This window comes from Pleurodeles waltl, chromosome 6, assembly GCF_031143425.1.
Source record: "Pleurodeles waltl isolate 20211129_DDA chromosome 6, aPleWal1.hap1.20221129, whole genome shotgun sequence".
Classification (NCBI taxonomy): Eukaryota; Metazoa; Chordata; class Amphibia; order Caudata; family Salamandridae; genus Pleurodeles; species Pleurodeles waltl.
The window spans coordinates 827,218,576-827,243,623 of record NC_090445.1 but is presented as its reverse complement, the minus strand read 5'-3'; the positions used below and the strand labels follow the sequence as shown (position 1 = coordinate 827,243,623).

At 43.8% G+C, this 25,048-nt stretch overlaps 1 protein-coding gene across 1 annotated transcript in view; it reads right to left on the bottom strand.

The window, feature by feature from the left end:
* Nucleotides 1–239: 239 nt before the first annotated feature.
* Nucleotides 240–25,048, bottom strand: part of CYP17A1 (cytochrome P450 family 17 subfamily A member 1) — a 137,145-nt gene continuing 112,336 nt past the window's right edge. The window contains exon 8 of the mRNA XM_069239497.1: nucleotides 240–3,721. Within this exon, the coding sequence (XP_069095598.1) occupies nucleotides 3,444–3,721 (278 nt within the window). The 3' untranslated portion in view covers nucleotides 240–3,443. The remainder of the gene's footprint in view (nucleotides 3,722–25,048) is intronic.

Here is a 25,048-nt window from a genome sequence, read left to right as displayed (position 1 = left end):
GTCACAAAACACAGCACGATGGTGCTAAGCAATTTCATGATGTGCAGTTGAAGGAGGGAGATTCTCATAAAGAAACCCAAGAAACTACTAAAAAGGATGTCTACATTTCCCCCCACCAGTTCTGGTGAAAAAAGTGGGTAAAAAAATAAAACAGAAAATAAAGGTTGGTGGAGCAAGAGATGTGTAGTGCAGATTATTTACTCTCAGGCAGATACCATCAATAAAAACACTAGGCAAAATAATGATTAATATGATTGGTTTAATTGGTTACAAGATAAAGAAATACACTCAGCTTCGGATTCCACTACCAAAGTCGAATTTAATAGCGATTCCACAACCACATGTGCCCTCACTTGTGGGGATCGGTATAACATTTTAGAACGATAAAGACGATTGCCTAATGAATTCAAGGATTTTATGCTAGAGTGATCTGTTGTTGAAATGTGTGGCTTGCAGGTCACTTTCATTCATACAATGTGCGTTCCGGGTTACTATTATTCATATTATAAATCTGTTTACACTGATAATGTTATCAGTATCTCTTTTCTCGATCTGCCTTTATACAGTTATTCCTTATTTAGAATGCTTTGCACTTTTGCTTTGTTTGTTCACATTTACATTGTGAAGGGAGAGAAATGCTGTAATAGGTTGTAATTAACTAGGTAAGGTCACAAAACATTCACTGCAATGTTACATTCTCTACTTACACATGCAGTAAGCGCAAGGATCATCATAGCAATGTAAATGGTGTATGTTTCATTTTGTGTTGTGTTCCATGATCTGGAGCAGAACGACGGTTTACAGGACTCAGCGCAATGACATTTAGTTGCAGTTGGGACTTGTGGGTTCTGGACGCTCCTGGTCGTGGGTGTTTAGCTAAGTTGAAAATAATGTGGAAACTTTCTTCAACTTCTGTGGTTTGCTCGCATCATTCCAACTTACTACTGTGTCTATTCTTCTTAGTGCAATGTGCATAGGAATTTGTAAATAACAAAATAGGTTTGTTTCTGTTACCACGGTGCCCCTGATCCCATTGCAGAGATTATTAGTAACCCAAAAGGGGTAACTTAACTTCAACTATGCATTAGGTGGGGTTCTGGAAGGCTACAATAATCTGCCTTTCACATTCAGCCCTGGTGTATTGAACCAAGTTGACCACCTTTGTCATCTGTTAGTAGAAAGTGTGAAGTTTTAGACATATGCAGAAATGTTAGTCATGTCTGCATCCTATCTAGGCTGACATATGTTATTACTGTTTGTTATGGACATTGCCATAACATCATTGATGCTTACTGTAAGAGAATATAGTCTACACGTGAACTGAGATGACACTTTCATCATCATATTTTGTGGTGAATCGATTTTAGTTGTTATTGGGACTCAGAAGTTTAGCTTAGCCTTTGGCCTGTAGGCCTGTGCCCCCATCACCTAGTGACCTTCTACCTATTTAGCATGCTCTGCTTTATTCCATTTATTTTATTATTTCTTCCAGCTACCTGCCATTGTTTATATTTTATAAAAATGTTTTGATTTGCATTATCAGTGCCACTCTAAGAAGGCATCATTATCAGTGTCATATCAGTGATGTACGTAGGTACTGTCATCATGTCCCTTTCTCACTCATGTATGATAGAAACACAATGTGCAGTTGTTGGGGATTGGTTATGTAATTGCCACCACAAGTCTGCCTCCTTATCAGTTATTTAGGAACATACCTACATTAAGGATCCTACATGATCTGTATAAATACCTCTCACACAGACAAGATCCTTAGATAGGTTGCTTCCAGATGTGTGTCAATGAGTTATTGGTGATGAGAGAAAAGAATAATCTCCGTTCCACCATGACTCCCCTGAGATGTTGCACTCTAGAGTCCATGCGTAAGGGCTGCCAGAAATCAGCTTTTACAATTTGGGTTTTTAGTGAGGTACTGCTTGTGAGCCGGGAGGGTTGGGCCGACAGTTGCGACTTGTTATAGGATTAGCTTAGTCACCTACAAACAAAAGTGCTGTGATCCCTAAACCAGCAGTCTTGTCTACCAACAAAAGTGCTGTCATCCCTAAACCAGCAGTCTCACTTAGGAGTGAGAGTCCAACTATGACAATTTGTTGAGTCTTGTTAATGCTTTAGTGTCTGCAAATAGTGTTTTATTTTATAAATATGAGATAGAATTGGTGATTATATACTATAAAAACCAAGGTATCTAAACATTAGGCAGAGGAGCTTCACACTGCGACTATCAAGCCTGTGGTCACACCAGTTTACAGTGATAACCAGTCTCGAACTGAGGCGGCTCTGAGAGCAGTACAGAGAAGTGGTCTTTAGCTTTGCATTGGTTACCTGCTTACAATGCCCTGGCAAAAAGCTGTGACAGACAATAGCTAAACAGATATGTTTTACAGAGAGAAGATATGCTATTGACATACATCTTAAGAATTCATTTTTACAGCTTGCTATTTATTTCTTCTGCTAAAATTTAGCATAGCGCTTACAAGTAGATATAGGGTGTTAGGATGCTAGGAATGTGCTAACCATGTCAGCAATGCTCATATTGTTTTTGCTGGACCTGTCATATGTTGCTGCACTTATTTCCTCATTCTGTGTGGTTATTGTTCATACTTTACACTCTAGACTTCGGTTTTAGATCTAAACATTTTAAAGTACATCCACAGTTTCTTAGTGCTATTTTGAGTGTTTTTAATTTACATAAAAAAGGGTTTGGAGATCCACTGTGCCCCTGAACTCATCTAGTGGGACTGATCCTGACCAAAAAACACTTCCTACACAGGTCTGCTCACTGAGTGTTGTGTAGGTTGCAGTCCAAGTAGATTTCTAATTTGTATTGGTGCACCGAACCAAGCCCTTGCACCATGGGTTTAGAAATCTGAATCCTTGTAACTCTGAGTTGTGTGTGGGGGGGGGGATTGGGGGAAGTGGTGGGGGGAGGTGTCTAAGACATGAGAGGTCCGTGTCCTAGGGGGTAAGGAATCCTACCCCTGTGAGATTATGGGGGCAATCGGTATCAAAGGAAGCCACTCATCAAACTTTCAGTTTCTAACTATAGGGGTGGCAGTGCAGCCACGATGCTGGGAAGTAGTGAAATCTGCCATCCTGATGGACCATATGCTACCCACCATACTCTAAATGATGCCCCACGTTGGTTAAAGCTGTAATGTAGTCAGTCCACCTACCAACATTGAGACTAAGCTAGTAAAAGCTACAATGTCGTAAAGTAGGATAACAATACAGAGCTTCAAATTCTGAATGTTATCAATTAGTTTACTTACAAAGATAATCATCTGGTAATAATTCCAATGTTGTCATCTAGGATATCAACATAGATCTTCAGCTGGTAACAACTACAGTGTGATCAGTTAGTGAAATCGCCTAGATTCAAAGTAGGCAAATACGTTTACTATAAAACAGTCCATTGGTAACAGTTTTTAAGTACGAATAGCAATGTCCTTCCATACTTCTCTTAATCTTGCTTTCACTTTGAATTCCTTTACTTGTAGAACAACCCCAAACTTTCCCTCTAGATCAGGCAGTGTGTGGCCTTCGGGTACCTCCACAGTAAATCTTTGGAATAGCCAAGCAAGAAACAGAAACAGCTCCATTTTGGCAAGTGTTTCTCCAAGGCAGACGCGTATCCCAGCTCCAAACGGAAAGAAGCTTGGTGAGGGGGTATGGACCAGGTTTCCATTATCATCTAAAAAGCGATCTGTAGATGCATTAAAAAGCAGAAGTCAGGGAAAAACAATGGTGAAAGAAATACAGATAAGAACAAAAGCCCCTAGGGAAGCAAAATCTAAAGAGGATTATTCACAGAAAGGTACAGTCAGGTGTAAAATTGTTAATTGAAATGCATTAGCAAAACAATTTGATAACATAAGAACAAAAGGATTTAACTTAGCTCTCCCAGGGCAGACATGAGCTGCAATATCTAGCAGACTCATTCAACAAACTTTACTAGTTGGAGCAGGCATTTAAAGTGAATAAATCAAGGCTGTTCTAGAACAAAAAATTGCAACTTTTGGTACTATTATTCCAGATCAAAGGCCTCTTACTGCAAGCCATAGCAATGGTTTTTGAGGGTATGAGAGATCAAGCAAATGAGAGGAGAAGGAAAGTTTATTATGGACTCATAAATAAAAACTTTTTGCAAGGTTCGAAGGTCGGAGAAGAGCTTGGCTAAGAGTGCCGAAGAGAACAACTGTCATATCTGCGCCATGCTGCTGTCCTAACTGAAACAAAGGAAGCAGGATAAGTCTCCTTTCACCAAATTGTCTCTTTTCACCCTGCTATGTCAATCATAACTAATAATGAAAATTAAAGCTGTCTTAGCGGAAATTACAGAATTCCAGGAGGCGTCTCCTACAGTAAGCTTGAAAGAGTATGATTTTCTAGAATCTAAGAAAAGTATTAGGTTTCTATGGAGGGGTGAGCACAGAAAAGTAACATCAGGCAGGCTGATATCCTTTTGGGCTGTGTAAGGAAATTGCCTTTTTGAAGTATCACTCCCACTTATTGCTAGGTTTGGCACTGGTTTCCTGACTCAGAACTCTGGACTGCTGACATCCAGCGCCCAGTGTATGTGCCCTGACCTGTCATATTTAACTTACTAATAAGTCCCTAGTGTATGGTACCCAGTCTACCCATGGCCTGTAAGTTAACTGTCAGTAATGGACAGCAGCATCTCTTGTGCCACTGTGAAAGTGACAAAGTGGAAACATGTCTGTAGGCGTGCCACTGCTGCCTAGTGTGGGTATTTTTAAAACTGCAAATTCGACCTCGCCAAATAAACTCTTTGCCAGACCTAAATCCTCCTTTTTAATAATAAAAAGTCACTCCAAGTTTTCCATAGGGCAGATGCACAGTATTTAAAATGCAGAACATACGTATTTAAATTTTACCTGTCCTGACAGTGAAAAATCTCCAAAGTTGTTACTCATTGTGGCAAGATTGGCTTCCCCATATAAAAGCAACACGTTACATTATAACAATTTATAATGTGTAACTTCAGGTTGGGGGCAGTTAAAATCATGGCTCAAGGACTCAAAATAGCAGTAATTTGAAATACAATCTAGTGGTAAAGTCTGATTTGAAATTATTATTTTGAAAGTGCCACTGTTAGAAAAGTGCCATTTTTCTGCCTAAAGGTTCTAGTAGCCCTTTCAGCCATAATCCCCAGCTGTCGACTGGCTGCCTGCTGGGATGTATGAATTACTCACAGGAAAGGTAACAGAAGAGTGTTGGCTGTGAGGAGGTGTGATCTCCTCCTGACAGTATGGAGTGAGGGTTATTGTCTCCAACTGTACCAGCTTCAAAGATGGAGCTCCTGTCACAGGCAGATGTAACTTACATCTAGGCCTGCCCATGCCACTGTCTAAGTATTCAGGGTGGTACCAATGCTATTGTTGGCAAACCCTATCCCAGAACTGGTTTTGCAGGGGGAGTTCCTTAGTTCCCTAGTCACACCTCAAGGTGTGGCCATAGCTCTGACCCAGAGCAGGAATATTCTGACATCGTGGATTTGGGCAGCGTTATAGTCATTTGAAGGTGTTGTGTAAATTATAAAGTTAAGTTATAACTTTAAATTTTTTAATGTTTGTGCACTTGTGCCCTAAGGTAACTACAACTTGTGCCCTTGCAATGCCTAGTTTTTAATCAAAAAGTTTACTGCAAGTATTACAATGATTTAATCAATGATATTATCAAAGATGTCCTGAGTACCATAATTTGTGGGGCTATTAGCAGTGCATGGCGAGGACGAGAGTTAATAGTTACTTTAGGACACAAGGTATAGTTACTTTCATGGCAATTTCTTTAAAAAAAAATGCTTTTTAGCCCTGGTGGGGGGAACCACAGAACCAAGACTAGGGGGTCAGGGTATTGCTACCCTGCAGAAATATCTCATTCTAAGTATATCATACATCAAAGCCTAAAAAGTCTCTATCTCTCTCCCTCTTACTCTCCCAGTCTCTCTTTCAATCTCGTTCTCTCACACATATACCCACTCAGACATTTACACGTCCACTCACAAACCCTCTCAGACAGTTATGTGCCCTATCATAAACCCACTCTGACTCTCACACACCCACTCACAGACCCGCCAACACCCTCATGCACTGACTCACGGACCCACGCACATACCGATGCACCCAGTAAAACACTGATGTAGGCACTCTCACACCCAGACAGACACTCTCACCACCAGATACAACCTCTCACATCTATTCTCATTCCCAGAGTGGCCACGTGCAACTCCCACCTCTCACAGCGAAAAGTTTGTGCACAGCTTGGGGTTGGGTGCAGGGTCTGGCTGCAGGCCAGGTCTTGCGGGCAACCTCTGCTGCATACAGGTGAAGGCCGTGCAAGGTTGGGTGCTTATAGGTGGTTAGCCTCAGGGCCTGGCGAGAGGCCAAATGCTGCCGCACATGGCTGAAGGCAGTGCATGGCAGTGGTTGGATTAACGCATAGTAATCAAAATTACTATACATTAAAAAAAACATTGAAATTCACTGAAAAAAAACAAAGGTTACAGGGACGTTATAGGTAGGAAATAGAATTTAAAAAAACATAGACATTCACTTAAAAAAAACAAAGGTTAGAGGGAAGTTATAGTTAGGCTCACATTTTAAAAGTATGAAACAATAGAAATTCACCATTGCAGAGGCGTAAGTTATAGTTAGGTAAGGTAGCTATAACTGCTGAATTTTAATGGTTTTGTATGAGTGAAATCTGAGCCTAACTATAACATCCATGTAACCTTTGGTTTTTCCAGTGAATATATCTATTGATAAATATATACATATACACACACACACAAACACACAAAACACATTTGCCGGCATGTGCAGTGCTCCAAAGCGAGGCTATGTGTCACCATATGCCGCCAGCTGTCACGTCACTGTATAATGCAACACAGTTTTAGTTCCAAAGAGGCTATGACATGACAAGGATCTGAGTGCAATAAAATCCTTTATTTCTTCACTAGATCATAACGCGTTTCGGCCTTCTCATAACAGACATAGATAAAATACTTTGCTAACACCAACGTGAGTCCTGTAAGTGTTAACTGCACTTTAACCTCATAATTGTCAAACCCTCTGATTTTAAATTTACGCAATCATTTCATATAACAAGACATATATCTTTCTGGCAGTCACCAGTGGGTAGTTCTAATTAGGCCCTAGTTTCATTAGGAAAAACGTTTTTTGTTTTGCTAACCACTTTGGTGCCGTTTCAAGAAAAAGGTGGGTCCCAAAACATGTTTTCCCCATACAATTTTCCATGGGGAGTTTAGACATGACTACAGCCCAAACCAATGAACGGAATTTCAAAACATTTGGCAGAAAGCTAGTTCGTGGTCCAGAAAGATTTCTTTTTGTAATTTGCTGTAAATCTATTCAGTAGTTTAGGAGTTATTTAAGTAAGAAGATGTATGTATATCTAGAGACGCGGATCGGGGAGGATTCGCTGATCCATGTGCCAACAGCAATGCCGTGATTGGCTGGCCTCAACCTGAGAGGGAAGTTGTGGACACTATTTTGCTGTTCATTGGTACTTGGTTTCCAGAGGGTAAACTAATATGTGAAAGTGATAGAAGGGGTCATGTTGGAAGTACCCTGACTCTATGGGACTGATGGATGGGTCTGTGAGGGACTCGTCATGAGCAGAAATGGTCCCAAAACCCTATTTTGAGCACACGAGTATGCGCGGATCCTCATGGATTTGGGTGGAATTGAAGATCCCCATGGATTAGGGGGGATTGGGGTGGATCTGCAGATCAAAACACCAATGAAAAAAACACATACACTCACTCACAGAGCCACATACCTACTTATACACTCACTCAGACACCCACCCACTTGCACACCCACACAACCACTCATGTAGCTGCTCACACACCCATACAGTCACCCACACAACCACTCACACACCCACAAACCCATCCATATAGCCACTCACACACCCACAAAAGCACTCACATACCTACCACACACTCACTCCCCCACACAACCACACAATCACTCACACACACGTGTTACAGGGATGTTATAGTCAGGAAATAGCATAAAAAACATAGAAATTCACTAAAGAAACAGGCGACAGGGACGTCATAGTTAGGAAATAAAATTTAAAAACCTTAGAAATTCACTGAAAAAACTAAAAGTTACAGGGACGTTATAGGTAGGTTAAGATTTTACACACTCAGAACCATAGAAATTCAGCAGTGATAGTTATCACAAGTAACTATAACTCGAGCCCTAAGGTAAGTATAACTTGCACCCTCCATGAAAATATATATTTTAGCCCCGAAGAATATTAATGCCACATTTCATAGGTATTAAGAGAAATTCAATTTCAGTCATGGAAAGCAGACAAAAACAGCGCTACAATTTTTTTTTTATCTCCCATTCCATTACAATTCAACTCAATTGACTGTAAGACTAGGGAGGCCCTAGGAGGCCGGCGACGGTCTATGAAATTCGAGCAGCCATTAAGGAGATGGCTAATAGGAAAACACAGGGCCAGACAGGTTGCCGGCAAAGTTTTATGCTGCCTCCTATTCCGAACTGGCCTCCAAACTACAGACAGTATGTGCAGACTCGTTTCGGCTGGTGACATTACCAGACTACACGAGGGAGGCCCTGGTGATATTGCTTCCCAAGCTAGCTGAACTGGGAACTCCGGCATCCGTGTTTCGCCATTTATTCATGTTTATCATGGATTTTCAAATCCTGAGTATGGTACTTGCCATGCGTCTAGCGCCACACATGCACACGTGGGTTTACCCAGACCAGAATGGGTTTATCACGATGAAAAACTCTTCCCTGAATCTCCGTAGGTTAGTTCATGTCATGTATCACCCGGAACTGACCCGCTGCCCAGATGCAACACTGATCTTGAAAAAGCATTCAATTCTATTGACTGGGACTACTTATCTGCTGCTATGACACAGATGGGACTTGGTGACGCATGGGTCTACTGGGTCTGGGTGTTGTATGTGCGCTCTGTCACCAGAGTTAAAACTGACTCCATGCTGTCCACCCAATACAATATTTACAGAGGAACCAGACAGGGGTGCCTCTGTCACGCCACTTCTATTTGCGTTAGCCATTGAACTACTGGCTGCATTATTTCGACTGCAAGCCCTTGATCATGGACTGATCCTGGGGGATGGGTCATACATGATAGCCCTGCTTTTTTATTTGAGAGATGGGCCTACAAGTGCACCTATTGTACTGTCACTACTGTCAACATTTGCAACATATTCTGGCTTAAAGGTTAACGTGCCTAAAACACACTTGTTCCCAATTATTTCCAGACACGGGGCATCTGTCGATACTCCCACAGGGCCTGACCTGGTCCCCTACAGCATTCAAATACCTGGGTATTAAAATATTCCACTCCCCAACCAACCTTCTATATGCTAACCTGGGTGCTGCACTCCGGTCTCTGCACTCAAGCGTGCAATTCTGGAGATCCTTAAAATTACTGATTATGGTGAGGATTTCCTTATCCAAGAAGATCATGTTACCCAGACTTTTATATTTCATCAACTTACCATTAAAGATCCCAGCATTGTGGTTCAGACAGCTGGGCACCCTCTTGTGGGAGATAGTGTGGGACCCGGGTCGAAGCAGGGTCTCATTAAAGGTCCTCCAGACACCACCAGGGGAGAGGGGCCTAGGTGCCCTGTGCTTTGAACTATTTTACCTAGTGGCACAACTGCAGTGGGTCGCACAGAGGTTGGATGGTTCACTTCTGCATGAACTAGGGCCACGGGGAGCAGGGGCTGACCAATCTGTGCTACTGGCAAAGCTGCTTAATAGGTTGTTGGTGCTCCCTCGTTGCGATCAGCTGGTCGAGGTGGCACTGTGGTGTTGGAGGAGATGCTGCTGATGCTTTTTGGGGGATTTCCTTGTACACAAAGGAACTACCCAGGGCTGGTCTCCCACATGAAGACCCACTTGTCCTCTTCACACATACTCAACTGGCACCCTAGGTAGATGTAGGCATCTGGACTGTTGGAGATTGATTTTAACAAGGAATATTACTCCCCTTGGCAGATCTGAAAGAGCAATATGGTTTACCACCGGGCCAATTCCTAACATATCAAGCCTTGATTCATACATTTAGGACACTGTGACCTGAAACTACCCAGGGACCTGAGCTAAGTACTGCACTGTTTACTGACTCTGGGATCGGCCAGACACTTGATACAGTGGATATATCAAGCTCTTTTACAGACCGCCATGAAACCCCTTCTAACAATCAGACGGAGATGGGAAGCACTCTTGGGACATGAAGTCTCAGAGGCTGATTGACAGAAGATATTGGCCTACCCACAAAAAGTCTCTAGAAATAGTCAACTAAAATATATTTAGTTTAATTATAGTCACATGATATTTAACACCACATGGACTACAGGTTATCTACGCGGGCGCCCCTAGACCATTCCTGCGTTGCCCTCACCTCGATGATGACTTCACACCCATGGTGTGGGATTGCACAGTGATCCAAATCTTCTAGGAAGGGGTTATTGCCAGCCTTAATGACACCATGGGGAGTGCCCTTCCATGCATAGCAGAGGTATGCTTACTGGGCTTATTCCCTAAGCCGCATCCTAAGAAACTGGGCTCCAGAATTTTGGATTTGGCCTTGATACTGGCTAAAAATGGCATGGCAAAGCACTGGACTTCATCAGGAGGTCTGGGGCTAGCACAATGGAGCAGAGAGGTCACTATGTGGACTAGGGCTGAGGAGAGAGCATTATTTAAAGATGATACATGAGATCTATGGAGGAGACCTTTGGTGGGACTTTGTTTGGAAATATTGGGCATCTGGGAACGCCCAAGAGATGATTCGGATTTAGATACTGGGGTGGAGTCTTTGTCTCCAACAGAACCAATGGAAACCGCATGATGAGCCTTAAGTAGGGCTTACATCCCGGGGACCCGAGGTGTATTGCCTTGTACAAGTCAAGCGAGAGGTGCAGCCAATGGTTGCAGCTTACTACACTGCCCTCCCTCCTCTGTTAATCCCCTAGCATTTGCCCACACTGCCCCCAATAGGATTACTACACAATAAATTGCTTCCTATGTAATTGGCTAGCCTAAAGAATTATCGTTAAAAAGGAACAGAAATCCCCCTCTAAAAGGGCCATAGTTGGATTGTTACAGTTATTGAGTCGTAAAAAAGTGATGGATAGTTGTTAGGAACGGGGTCTCTAGTTGGCAGTCGGTTTACACCCTGTCCTCTTGTTGGGGTAAGGGAGGTACACAGCTCAGATAACCACTGCTCACTCCCATGGTAGCTTGGCACAAGCACTCAGAAGCAATGTGTAAAGCATTTGCACATACCACACAGTAATAGAGTGAAAACACTCCAAAAGAACACCACAACAAGTTTAGAAAAGTAGCCAATATTTATCTGTGTAAAACAAGACAAAAATGAGAAAATATCCAAAAGGCAGTAATATCTGTATTTTGTAAGAATGACTTAAAAAATACAGTTCTTTGAAGCCAATAGCTCTGCCTGGGGCTATCACAGCATTGTGCACAACAAATCCAACAGTTCAGGCTGACCGCGAGGCCGCGGGCCACCTTCAGTGTCTGGAAGACCCGCAAACAGTACCTTGGCAATAAAGGGTGTCATGATCCTTGAAATGAGATCCAAAGTGTGGTCTTGCTGGCGTCGGCGGGCATCGGTTCCAGAGGTCGGTTCAGGGGTCATTGGGCCCTTGAAGTCACACGTGTTGTAGATCAAACTCCAGGCTGATGACTGAGTCAGGAGGGCTGGCGTTGATGGCGTTAGGGCTGCGGTGCGAAGCAGGAGGATGCGACATGTAGGGTGGTGTGACGTGCGCTGTGTCCAGGTCCCGATGCAGGCAGCGGTGTTGTCGTTGCTAAAGCACTGTTGTTGTAGGCCTAAGGCAGCAATATGATGCGGGGCAGGCTCCGTGTGGTGAAGGCAGGGGCGTCTGTTGGTGACACTGGAGTTGATGGCATTGGCGTCAGTAAACTGGAGCAGTGGTGCTGTGTTTCATGTACCTCATGTGCAGTGCCCTCAGACCACGGGCGGCATCGGTGTCCGCTTAGAGTGGCGGCATCGGGGATGCCAAGGCTGCAGTGTGAGCAAGGCAAAGTGGAGTGCGGGCCCCCAGCTCACGGTGCAATCAGCGGCTTGCTGATGGCATCAGACGGAGGCATCGGTGAGACCAGAGTTGCAGTACGAAGCGGGGCATAGCTCCATGCGGTGTTGTCAGGCCTCAGTGAGGGTAGTGGCATCATTAATGGCATCATGATGGATTTTGTTCTGTTGCAGCACAAAACACACAGGGCCTGATTACAACTTTGGCAGAGGGGGTTAATCCGTCCCAAATGTGACGGATATCCCGCCCACCGTATTACGAGTTCCATAGGATATAATGGACTCGTAATTCGGCGGGCGGGATATCCGTCGCATTTGGGACAGATTAACCCCATCCGCAAAGTTGTACTCAGGCCCACAGTTCCCAGAGCTGTAGGCAGATGAACATGAAATCTTTGGCGTCCCTGAGACTTCCAACAGGAGGCAAGCTCTACTTCAAACACTTAGAGAAACTTTACAAGCAGGATACAGAATAAAAAGTCCAGTCTTTGTCCTCTTTGAGGCAGAAGCAGCAACTGCAGGCCAACCCAGCAAAGCACACGCAGCTAAGGAGCTCCTCCTCCAGCTCTTCTCCTTGGCAGAGGTACCTCTTGATCCAGAAGTGTTCAAAAAGTCTGGAGTTTGAGTCCACTACTTATACCCATTTCTGTCTTTAAAGTAGGCAAACTTCAAAGGAAAGTCTCTTTTGTTGACAAGATCCTGCCTTGACCAGCCCTGCCCCCAGACACACACCAGGAGGTTGGAGACTGCATTGTGAGTACAGGCACAGCCCTTCCAGGTGTAGGTGTCAGCTCCTCCCTCTGCTGGAGCTGCTGGAGCTGCTGGAGCCCTCAATCATCCCTAAAGCTAACATCTTGGATACCTCATCCTTGATGCTGGCCTTCACTCTGTCAGCTAATCGGTAAATTTTGTTTTTTACAAGCAGGCTGTCCCCAGTGTCTACATCATGCATACATAGATGAGTGACACCTGAAGTGAGTTAGAACAGAGTTGAAAATTGTCCCAGTAAATGGTGACAGACACTCTGTTGTTCTAGAGTCATAGAAGGGGAGAGGATCACACCTTCTACTGACCCATCCTGCTCCCTGGCAGACAGGAGGACAGGGAGAGGCTCAGACCTCTCAAAGTAGGATTTGAGTCAGTTCAGATTTAAGACTCTCAAGGGGTTCCTAGCAGTCTGCAAGTCCACCAAGTAGGTGACATCACTCTTGCGCTCCTTTATCTCAAATGGCCCTGTCCTTTTGTCGTGTAGAGCACTGGGCTCTACTGGGGCCATGACCCACACTTTCTGGCCAGGCTGAATCTCAACCGGAGTGGTATTCTGGTCATAACAGCATTTCATGTCCTCCTGGCTTGCCTCCAGGTTCAACTGAGCCAGCTTCCTGAAGTAGGTAGTCTGGTTTCTGAAGGCCAGCATATAACTAAATACATCCTTGGGTAACTTTCTAGGAGCTTGCTCCCAGCCCTCTTTCACCAGACTTAGAATTCCTCTCACAGGGTGCAACAGCTCAAAGGGGCTAAAGCCAACCCCTTTCCGTGGTACCTCCCTGTAGGCAAAGAGAAGGCATAGCATGAGGATGTCCCACTTACGCCTCATGGAGTCTGACAGACCCTCAATCATGCTTTTCAGGGTTTGGTTGAATCTCTCAACCAACCCTTTCCTGTGGGGGTGGTAAGGAGTGGTGAACTTGTAGTTGACTCAACACTCCTTCCACATGGCCTTTATGCACATGCACATGGACATAAAGTTGGTACCCTGGTCTGAGACCGCCTCCTTGGGGAAACCCACTCAGGTAAAAATCCCCATCGTTGCCTGGGCCTCGCGATGAGATCCAGAGTGCGGCGTCACTGGTGTCGGCAGGTGCCGGCAGGTGTCGGTTCCAGAGGCTGGTGCAGGGATCGTCGGGCCCTTGAAGTCACATGCACTGCAGATCAAAGTCCTGCTGACGAAGTCAGGAGAGCTGGCATTGATGGCGTTGGGGCTGCGGTGCAAAGCCAGGCAATGTGATGTGCAATCCCCACAGGTCACGGTGCAGGCAGCGGCTCGGTGACGACATCCTGTGGTGTCAGTGAGACCACAGTTGCGGTGTGAAGTGAGGCGACAGTCAGTGTCTCCAGGTCGCGGTGCAGGCAGCAGCATTGTCGTTGCTGATGCTCTGTCATCGGAAGGCCCAAAGCGGACTTGGGCTGTGGTGCGGTGCGATACGGGACGGGATAGTGCTTAGTTTACCTCATGAGTAGTGTCTTCAGGCCACAGTGCAGGCAGCGGCGTCGATGTCAGCGTCAGTATAGAGCAGCGGCAACGGGGATGCCAAGGATGCGGAGTGAGCAAGGCAATGCAAAGTACGGGGCCCACGGGTCACGGTGAAAGCATTGGCTCAGTGACGGCATCAGATGGCGATGGGGGTGAAACCAGGGTAGCAGTGCGAAGCAGGGCACAGCTCCGTGTAGCGTTGTCAGGACACGGTGCAGGCAGCGGCACCTTGGATGGCGTGGTGGTGGTTTTTTTCTGTTGCAGCACAAAACACACAGTTCCCAGTGCTGTAGACAGATGGACCTGAAGTCTGTGGTGTCCCTGAGACTTCCAACAGGAGGCACACTGTACTTCAAGCCCTTGAATAAACTTCACAAGCAGGATTCACAGCAAAGTCGAGTCTTTGTCCTCTTTAAGGCAGAAGCAGCATATGCAGGCCAACCCATCAAAGCACACACAGCAAAGGGACAGTACTCATCCTCCAGCTCTTCAGCTCTGCTCCTTGGCAGAGGTTTTCTCTTGATCCAGAAGTGTTCTGAAAGTCTGGGGTTTAGGGTCCACTACTTATACCCATTTCTGCCTTTGAAATAGGCAAACCTCAAAGGAAAGTCTCTGTTGTTGACAAGATCCTGCCTTGCCCAGGCCTGGCCCCTGACACACACCAGGGGGTTGGAGACTGCATTGTGTGAGGACAGGCACAGCTCTTTCAGGTGCTGCTGTCAGTCCTCCCTCCCCACTCTAGCCCAGGAGACTCTTCTGGATATGCAGGACACTCCCCAGCTCCCTTTGTGTCACTGTCTAGAGGGAATTCACAAACAGCCCATCTGTCAATCTGACTCAGACATAGATTTCACAAGCAGTAAGAGGCACAGAATGGTTAAGCAAGAAAATGCCATTTTCAAACTGACAATCTAAAAACCAACTTTACCAAAATATGGGGGTGATTCGGGTACCGCCGTGACATAACCGCACCGCGGTCAAAAGACCGCGGCGGCCATTTAAACATTTCCTCTGGGCCGGCGGGCGCTCTCCGAAAGAGCGCCCGCCGGCCCAGAGGAAATGCCCCTGCAACGAGGACGCCGGCTCAGAAGTTGCACCCGTCGCGTATTTCAGTGTCTGCAAGGCAGACACTGAAATACTTTGCGGGGCCCTCTTACGGGGGCCCCTGCCGTGCCCATGCCATTGGCATGGGCACGGCAGGGGCCCCCAGGGGCCCCGCGGCACCCCCTACCGCCATCCTGTTCATGGCGGGTTTCCCGCCATGAACAGGATGGCGGTAGGGGCTGTCAGAATCCTCATGGCGGCGGAGCGCGCTCCGCCGCCATGAAGTATTCCCCCGAGCAGCGGTAAGTCGGCGGGAGCCCGCCGACTTGCCGCTTCTGACCGCGGCTGAACCGCCGCGGTCAGAATGCTCGTGGGAGCACCGCCAGCCTGTTGGCGGTGCTCCCGTGGTCGGTGGCCCTGGCGGCCACCGGCCGCCAGGGTCAGAATGACCCCCTATGTGTTTTAAATTGTGAGTTCAGAGATCCCAAACTCCACATCTCTATCTGCTCCCAATAGGAAACTGCACTTAAGATATTTAGGGCCACATGTAGGTAGCTTTTTGCACGTTGCAAACAGCAAATTTCACTGTTTGTGATGTGCAAAAAGCACATCGCGATGCACAAACCTCGTTTTGCGATTCGGTAACCTGGTTACAGAATCGCAAAACGGGTTTGCGACTCGCAATTAAGAAGGGGTGTTCCCTTCCTAATTGCGACTCGCAGTGCAATGTAGGATTGTTTTGTGACCGCGAACGCAAACCAATTGCATTGTGCACCCATTTCAAATGGGTAGTAACCCATTCGCAAAAGGGAAGGAGTCTCCCTGGAACCCCTTCCCCGTTGTGAATGTCACTGTAAACATTTTTTCAGAGCAGGCAGTGGTCCTATGGACCACTGCCTGCTCTGAAAAAATGAAACGAAAACGTTTCATTTTTTATTTTTGTAATGCATCTCGTTTTCCTTTAAGGAAAACGGGCTGCATTACAAAAAAAAAAACTGCTTTATTGAAAAGCAGTCACAGATATGGTCTGCTGTCCGCAGCAGGCCACCATCCCTGTGAGGGCCGCCATTCGCAAGGAGGTCGCAAATTGCGACCCATCTCATGATTATTCATGAGGTGGGCATTAGCGACCCCCCTTGCGAATCGCAGATGGTGTCAGGGACACGATCCTACATTCGGATTTGCGACTCGAAAATTGCGGGTCGCAAATCTGAACCTACCTACATGTGGCCCTAAATCCCTATGGAAGAGATAGGCCTTCAAATAGTTAAAAGCCTAATTTGGCAGTATTTCTCGATCAGGACATGTAAAACACACAAGTACATGTCCTACCTTTTAAATACACTGCACTGTACCCATGGGGCTACCTAGGGCCTACCTTAGGGGTGACTTACATGTAGTAAAATGGAAGGTTTGGCCCCAGCAAGAGGGTACACTTGACAGGTTGAATTGGCAGTGCAATACTGCACACACAGACACTGCAGTGGCAGGCCTGAGACATGTTTACAGGCTACTTATGTGGGTGGCACAATCAGTGCTGCAGGCCCACTAGTAGCATTTGATGTACAGGCCCTGGGCACACAGTGCACTTTAACAGCGACTTACTAGTAGGTAAAATATACCAATCATGGACAAACCAATCACCAATACAATTTACACAGAGATTACTTGCACTTTAGCACTGATCTGCAGTGATAAGGTGTGCAGAGACAATAAACCAGCAACAACCAATTGCAGCATACCATAAAAACAGGAGGTCAGAAGGCAAATAGACAGGGGAAACACGCCAAAAGATGTCAGGTCTAACAATAGTTATTTAAGGGCTGTCACAGACTCCAGGCTATCCTATTGATTGAGACACATTTGATAACCGAAGATTAGCACAATGAATCCCCCTGCATTCTGGTGTGCTATTATTAGAACTGATCTACTGTACTTGATAGATTTGTTCTGATTTTTTTATTTTTTTATTTTGCAAGGCAAAGCGCATACCTTTCTTTTTTGTATCTAACTGCACGATATCAAACTATCATCAAGCTAAATACTGTGGCTATATTTCATTTACATATCCATGCTCTCATCTTTATTCACACAAAAAATAAAACTAGCAACCCCTGCACGCCTTCCTCGATGCCCCAGACCATGCTTTTTAGGAACCATGGAATGACTGCCGGACATTAGGTCCAGGGTTGGGAATTTGAGTGTTCAGATTCTAACTGGAGGTAAAGTTTAGCAACACTAGCATTTCAGATGTACCTCAGTGTCAAGGGGAACACACATTGGCCACGTCCCACCTGTTGATGGGACTTACAGGTTAACCAGTTATGTAGTCGCCCTGTTGACTGTGGAACACATGTGCACATTCCACCAGTAAAAAAAAATTGCATGCAGTACTCTTCTGTCTTTTACAACCTTAAATCTTATATTTGCATCTGTATTTAATATTGCCAAGAAGAACACACTAATTCATAAACAAAGATCGTGATCTGCTTTGTTCTCACCCTGAAAAAGAGGCAGTCCCCGGATCTTTTGCAACTCCTGTGCACAGGCAGAACTTCATCTTATACACAGGATCTGCTTACCTCATCAAAATATGCGCACTGGTCTCTCTGCAGCAGGGGATAGGCGGTCTTCCGGTGCCAGCCATCAGGTGGGGGGGACAAAGGAATCTCTAATCTGGCTTGCAAACTGTTGCTGGGCTACAAGAACTCCCAATACTGGAATAAACATGCTGACTCTTCTTGGCAATGCAAAGACAGTATTGATTAACTGTCATGAGATGGAGAACAACACTATGGACTACACCTCAGCCATGCTCCAACTACCTCTAGGATTTTTCTCAAATGCCTTTTCACAGACAGGCCTTTTTATACAAATCAATACAATACTTTATCATTCGTAGTAAATAAAAGTTGACTTGTAAGTTACAGATTTAAATTAAAACAGTCAAAGAATGTGACCTCATAACTCTTAATTCCTGAACTAAACCATTGTACATTCTTCATTATACTTCTGACAATGCTTAATGACAGAACGTTTTTTGGCCTACGAATGTGTTTCATGGTAGATGCAATTTACTTAAAGTTTCCTCCCTGCACCCATTGTTTAATCAAGCACCTGTGTGCTCTGGGCTAATTCAATTATAAACCCATTGTCTAATTAGGCCACAATCTGTTTGAAGGCATGGCGTTTGTGCCGGAGCACTTGTAAGCTGATATCTTAAATGCCTTTAAGTCTGTTAGACATGAGTTGGCCTTTAACTGAAAACCCTTTTAAGTTTCCTATTTCACTACATTCTTAAGAGAACTTTTAACCTTGTTCGTGTCAGTTTGGGAGTTGGGCCTAAACTAGTTTTTAACCACGAACAGCTGTGTGGTTTCTGCTTGGGCTTGATGTTACGAGACATTTTAATATTTCATATTTTCTACAGCGTGTTTATTTTTCACATTTCCTACAACAAAACCATGGGTCAAGTGCATATATTTTGGGATCTGGGGGTCAAATTTACTAATTCAACAGCCATCTAACTAACACTGGAGAAAGTTAATGGGATGGGGCAGATCTACTTTTCTAACTCCAGTCTGACAAACATTTTGCAAAGTGCATATGATTTGAGTGTGTGTGTGTGTGTGGGGGGGTTACTATTCTAATCTCAGTCTAACAAACACTGAGTAAAGTACAGACTTTTGGGTGGTTGTCAACAATGGGGAAAGTAAATGCATTTTGAGGTGTGAAGGCATTAGATTTACTACACTAACTCCAATCTAACAGGCATTGCAGAAAGTGCATACATAGGGTGTGGGGTCCAATTTAATATTCACACTCCAGTCTAATAAACACTGAGGAAGTGCATATACACACAAATAAAATAAGTAAATGTTAAAAATCGAGAATGACGACTCATAGCACAGCTCAGTTGCCACCTTCTTGTTACTTTCCCTAGTTTCAATCCCAACCTCCAAACCTTACAACTCTTACCATGGTCACCTACACCAGTCACAATTGGAACATACCAGTGAAAAGGTTCCTTAAAGGAAAATGACAACACATCTCCTTCCGTAAAAATAAACAGGTGAATACATTACGGTAAGGAAAAGTAAGGAATAAATATAAAGTAACCATATGATAAAGGACAATTTAAACAAAGGAACAATGCTTAAATATAAGGGCACGAATAAGAGTACTTTATAGTTTTAATGCAGGATATCAAGTCATGCATTACATACACAAAATACATAAAACAAAATGTAAAAACTTGCACAGTTTCTAAAGATGAAAAATGAACAAAGTATAACTTAAACACGGATTTCAAACTAGAGTTTCTAATCACTACAGATCGTAATCTTCCAAGTACAAAGGTGTTTTCCTTGGCTGATTATTACAACGGTAACCTTCCGGATGGAATGAAACTGGAGTGTTCATGTCCAAAACATTGGCATTCGCATTTTCCAAACTCAATTCACTATGCTTTGCCAGCCTGAATATGCTCAACACACCACCATCACTTAGCACCACCACATTCCTTAACACTTTGGAAATACGCTTGGGACCACAAAGCCCTGATTTTCCTTTTGGTGGCCACACAGGTATCTTCAAGTACACCAACTCTCTATCATGCCATATCTGCACGTTTTGTTTCACATCAAATCACTTTTTTTGTACCTTTCCTGGTACCTTCTTATCTCAGTGGAATCCAGCACTCTCAACCATTCTTTACTCCTCAACCAGACAGGGTTTAATTTGGACCCCGCACTTCTGCCTCTCAAACACTGAAACTGTGAAAGTTTTGTAACCACATTGGAAATATTACAGTGACCCCACCGGTTTTCTCTAAGGACTACTTTGAGTGCGATACAATTCCCCACTGCTGACTGAGTGGATGCCTTGACCAATCAGTCCATGCTTTGCACAAGACCATTTGTTTATGGCAAGTATAACACTGTATGGTGACTAGTAATGCCCCGTTCGTCCAAGAATTCCTTCATTTTATTGGATACAAATTGTACTCTTTTATCAGCAATGATAAATGTGGGTATTCCTTCTGAGAGGAAAACATCCTTTAGGAAATATAATACTTTCCAGGTAATACTTACACAGCAGGCAGAGACCCATTTGGACATGTAATCCACTACCCCCAAAACAGATGTTTTCCCTTGTGACAGAAGATCAAATGGCCTGACAATGTCTAAGCCCAGTTTGCCCCAAAGCTCCTCCAGGACTTCAAATGGGGAAAGCAGAGCAATCCTCACCATCTTAGATTTGTCACTACCTGCACATTGGATTCAATCTCCCACAATGCCTTCCATATGTCTGTCCAACCCTGGCCACAAAGAGTGTTCCCACACTCTTGCTGTGGTAAGCCTCCTACCCACCTTCTCAACCTTCCCAGTAACTGCCTCAAAGAGTTATAATGTTGCTGTTTGACCTTGCCATATACCAGAAAGTCATCCTGGAATTACATCATCAAATCAGTTTCCTCCAACACTAGTTTCATGAGCCTTTGGAAACACGCTGATGCTGAGGCCCACCCAAATGGTAGTCTTCTAAACCTGTATGTTCTTAGTGGTGTCACATAAAGAAGTCAATGCTTTGGATTCCTTATGTAACTTGACCTGGTGGTAAGCAGCAGACAGGTCCACTACACTGAAAACACAAGTGCCTTTAAGCATGGATAGCACCTCACTGATATTCGGGAGTGGCACTCCAAACTATCAAATACGAGTCAATTAATTTTTTGCACTTTTTCCACAGCAGTTTGGGCTCCTCAGATTCCAACAGGAATTGCAGTGATTGAGACATGTTAGCTACCCCCATAATCAAACCTGCTAAATGATTCTTCACAACAAACTAAAGAAAATAACTGATATAACAAACTAAAACAATAAGTCAAATGAACAAGCTAATATAACAAATGTAATACAATAAAGCTGGGTTTTGTTGGAAGACCTTGAGCTGTGCTTCATACGTTACTGCTTCCACATTAGCAAATATGTTCCCACAAATATCTCTTCACTGTCTGCTCCCTTGCCTCTTTTAGTGTCTCCTTTTCCTTTTTTTTTTAAATAATAATATTTTCCCTTAATGCAAAAACTGTCTCAATGGAACTATAGAGTCTTATACAGACTTACTGGAAAATACTGCATACATGTTAAAACTACGTGATAAAGACAGACAATACAGACATCAGCTGATACTTATGAACGCTGCTCCAAGCCCATAATGATAAAAGTCTTTGCACTACTGTATTCATCAGCTGCCGATGAACTAGAACCCAGCCGTACAGCTATTAGCTGGTACACCTGGCATGCACACTTCTGCACATTTGACATGCTGCTTCTGTCGTCCACATCAGCACTTGTGTGAGCTGACATACCAGGAATGATGTGTTATCTACGTCAGCCCCCATCTGAGCTCACGTACTAGAAATAATGTGCACTCACCGTGCTTCGTGCAAGAACAGACTCTGAGTACATGTGCTTTCTTTACAATGAGCCACGCAGCCACTGCTTGAGCTCCTATGAGTGCGAGTGACCTAGCAAGTCCCCCAATTAATGTGAATACATTTCGGTAAAAGCTTTTTAAAGGTTTTCCTTGCACTTGCAAAAGTCGCTAGTACTCTTCTCCAGGCAGTACTCAACTAGGCCATTTTATTGCCTTATGTTCAAAGAATCTTTCTTTTTGGGAGTGGCTGGCGGCCAACCCAAATGCACTGGTTGAGATCCCCAAGATCCTCAGTTTGGTGCCATTGGCTTTTGAAGCCAGAACCAATGGGGACAACCACTCCAAGGACTTTATCTCCTCAATGAATTCCATGTGAATCAACTTATCCAGCTCCTCCTTTAAGAGTTTTAATATGAGGTTAGGCACTTTTCCCACTCTATGTACAAATGGTTTGAGATTTGTCTTTTTAATTATTATTTCATGTTCAAATCCTTTGAGGAGACGAAGTTGGTCTTTGAATACTTCAGGGAATCCTTCAGCTAACTCTAGATGCTCCACTAATGTGGTTACCATCATCACTTGGTTGGGGGAATTGAGATTCAGAATAATCCCTCGCTCACGTTGATGCCTCCACCCCAACAGATTGTCACCACACTTGGCCACATAAATCTTACCTACGGTTTCTCTTCCCCTCAAGTTGATCCTCATTACAGTGGAGCCCAACAAGTCTATCTTCATACCTTCATACCCCTAAGGATTAATGTCTGGAGGTAACAACAACATTTTCTCTTTCCCATAAACTTTCTCCTAGATTTTATCACCAGTCAAAGTGAATGGGGAACCAGAATCTGCTAAAATGGTAAGTTCCTTACCCCCAATCTCAATAGGACACTCAGGCATAACAATGCACCCACTATACAGATCACCATCTTCCTGCTTTGTCCCTTCAGAAGAAGGCTCCACTTGTAGGATTACGTTGTTGCCAGTGTCCGGTACTTCAACTACTTTGTGCACTTTGGTATTTTTGCACCTCCTTTCAAAATGCTCCCTTTTCCCACAGTTATGACAGATTGAATTTCCGTCATTACAATTCGGGCTATTTCACAAATGATAAGCATTGTGATAGTTAAAAAATAAAAAGTTAGATGCTTTGTCACCAAATGTTGCATGATTCCTTGCATCTTCACACCCATCCAGAAGTGTGCTCCATACCTTCGACCACAGCCACCACTTGTTTCAATGTTGGATTTTTCGCAAAATGTTTCTCCTGTACTATGCTATCATTTTTACAATGTATTAGTTGGTCCCTGATGTGAAACTCTGTTAGATCCCCAGTCTCAGACATGCGAGCGAGATTCTTTAAGCAAGCTGCATAATTGACAACTTTCTCTTCCTTACTCTGTGTTCTTGAAAAAACCTTTGCTGTTTCATGACAACTTTTATGTGTAGCCCAAAATGTTTTTCAAGCATCTAAACAGACATTTCATACACATCCCTTGGTTCGCCTGCTCCGTTACCTACTTCAGTTTCATCTAGACTCTCATAAATATTACAGCCTTCTATACCTAGATTGTGCAATAATATATCTTGCTTCCTGGCCGCTGAACAATTTTCACCTCCAATCACTATCAAATACGAGTCAATTAATATTTGCCACTTTTTCCACAGCAGTTTGCTCTCCTCAGATTCCAACAGGAACTGCAGTGGTTGAGACATGTTAGCTACCCCCATAATCAAACCTGCAAAAAGATTCTTCCCAGCAAACTAAAGAAAATAACTGATATAACAAACTAAAACAATAAGTCAAATGAACAAGCTAATATTACAAATGTAATACAATAAAGTTGGGTTTTGTTGGTAGACCTTGAGCTGTGATTCATACGTTACTGCTTCCACATTAACAAATAAGTTTCCACAAATATCTCTTCACTGTCTGCTCTCTTGTCTCCTTTAGTGTCTCCTTTTCCTTTTTTTTTAAATAATAATATTTTCCCTTAATGCAAAAACTGTCTCAATGGAACTATAGAGTCTTATAGAGACTTACTGGAAAATACTGCATACATGTTAAAATTAGCTGATAAAGACAGACAACAAAGACATCAGCTGATGCTTATGAACGCTGCTCCAAGCCCATAATGATAAGTCTTTGCACTACTGTATTCGTCAGCTGCCGATGAACTAGAACGCGGCCGTACAGCTGTTAGCTGGTGCACCTGGCACGCACACTTCTGCACAGCGCGCATTTGACATGCTGCTTCTGTCGTCCACATCAACACTTGTGGGAGCTGACATACCAGGAATGATGTGTTGTCTACGTCAGCCCCCATCTGAGCTCACGTACTAGAAATAATGTGCACTCACTGTGCTTCGTGCAAGAACAGACTCTGAGTACATGTGCTTTCTTTACAATGAGCCACACAGCCACTGCTTGAGCTCCTATGAGTGCAAGTGATCTAGAAAGACCCCCAGTAAATGTGAAGACATTTCGGTAAAAGCTTTTTAAAGGTTTTCCTTGCACTTGCAAAAGTCGCTCGTACTCTTCTCCAGGCAGTACTCAACTAGGCCATTTTACTGCCTTATGTTCAATGAAGCTTTCTTTTTCCTCTCCCTGCACGTCGGATTTACACAAAACAAATTTAGCGGTGTCGGTGGATTGATGTCTGCCCCTCACAGGTACTCCTCGTCGCTAGTGTTAAAATCAAGAACAACTTAACTCAGGTTAACTTGTAGGTCCTTTATTCCACCAACTTAGCACAGCTCAGGTGCAACCTTCTAGCTCCTTTCCCTAGTTTCAGTCCCAACCGCTAAACCTTCCAATTGTTACCATGGTCACCTACACCAGTCACAATTGGAACATACAAGGAAAAAGGATCCTTGAGGAAAACTACAACAATAAACATTAAATATTATTTCAGAAATGTAATTTAAATTCCAAACACATTAAACATGTAAAAATGTAAACTATGTTACAGAAAATAAAAAATACATTTGTACACAATTATGTTTTAGTAAATAAATAATGAAAATGAACAGTATCATTTAATGACCACCAACACAACACACAAACATAAAAGAAAAGTAATAAATCATAATTAAATGCAAATTGAAATATTTTTATCATAACATATTTGTTTATAAAAACCTCCCTAA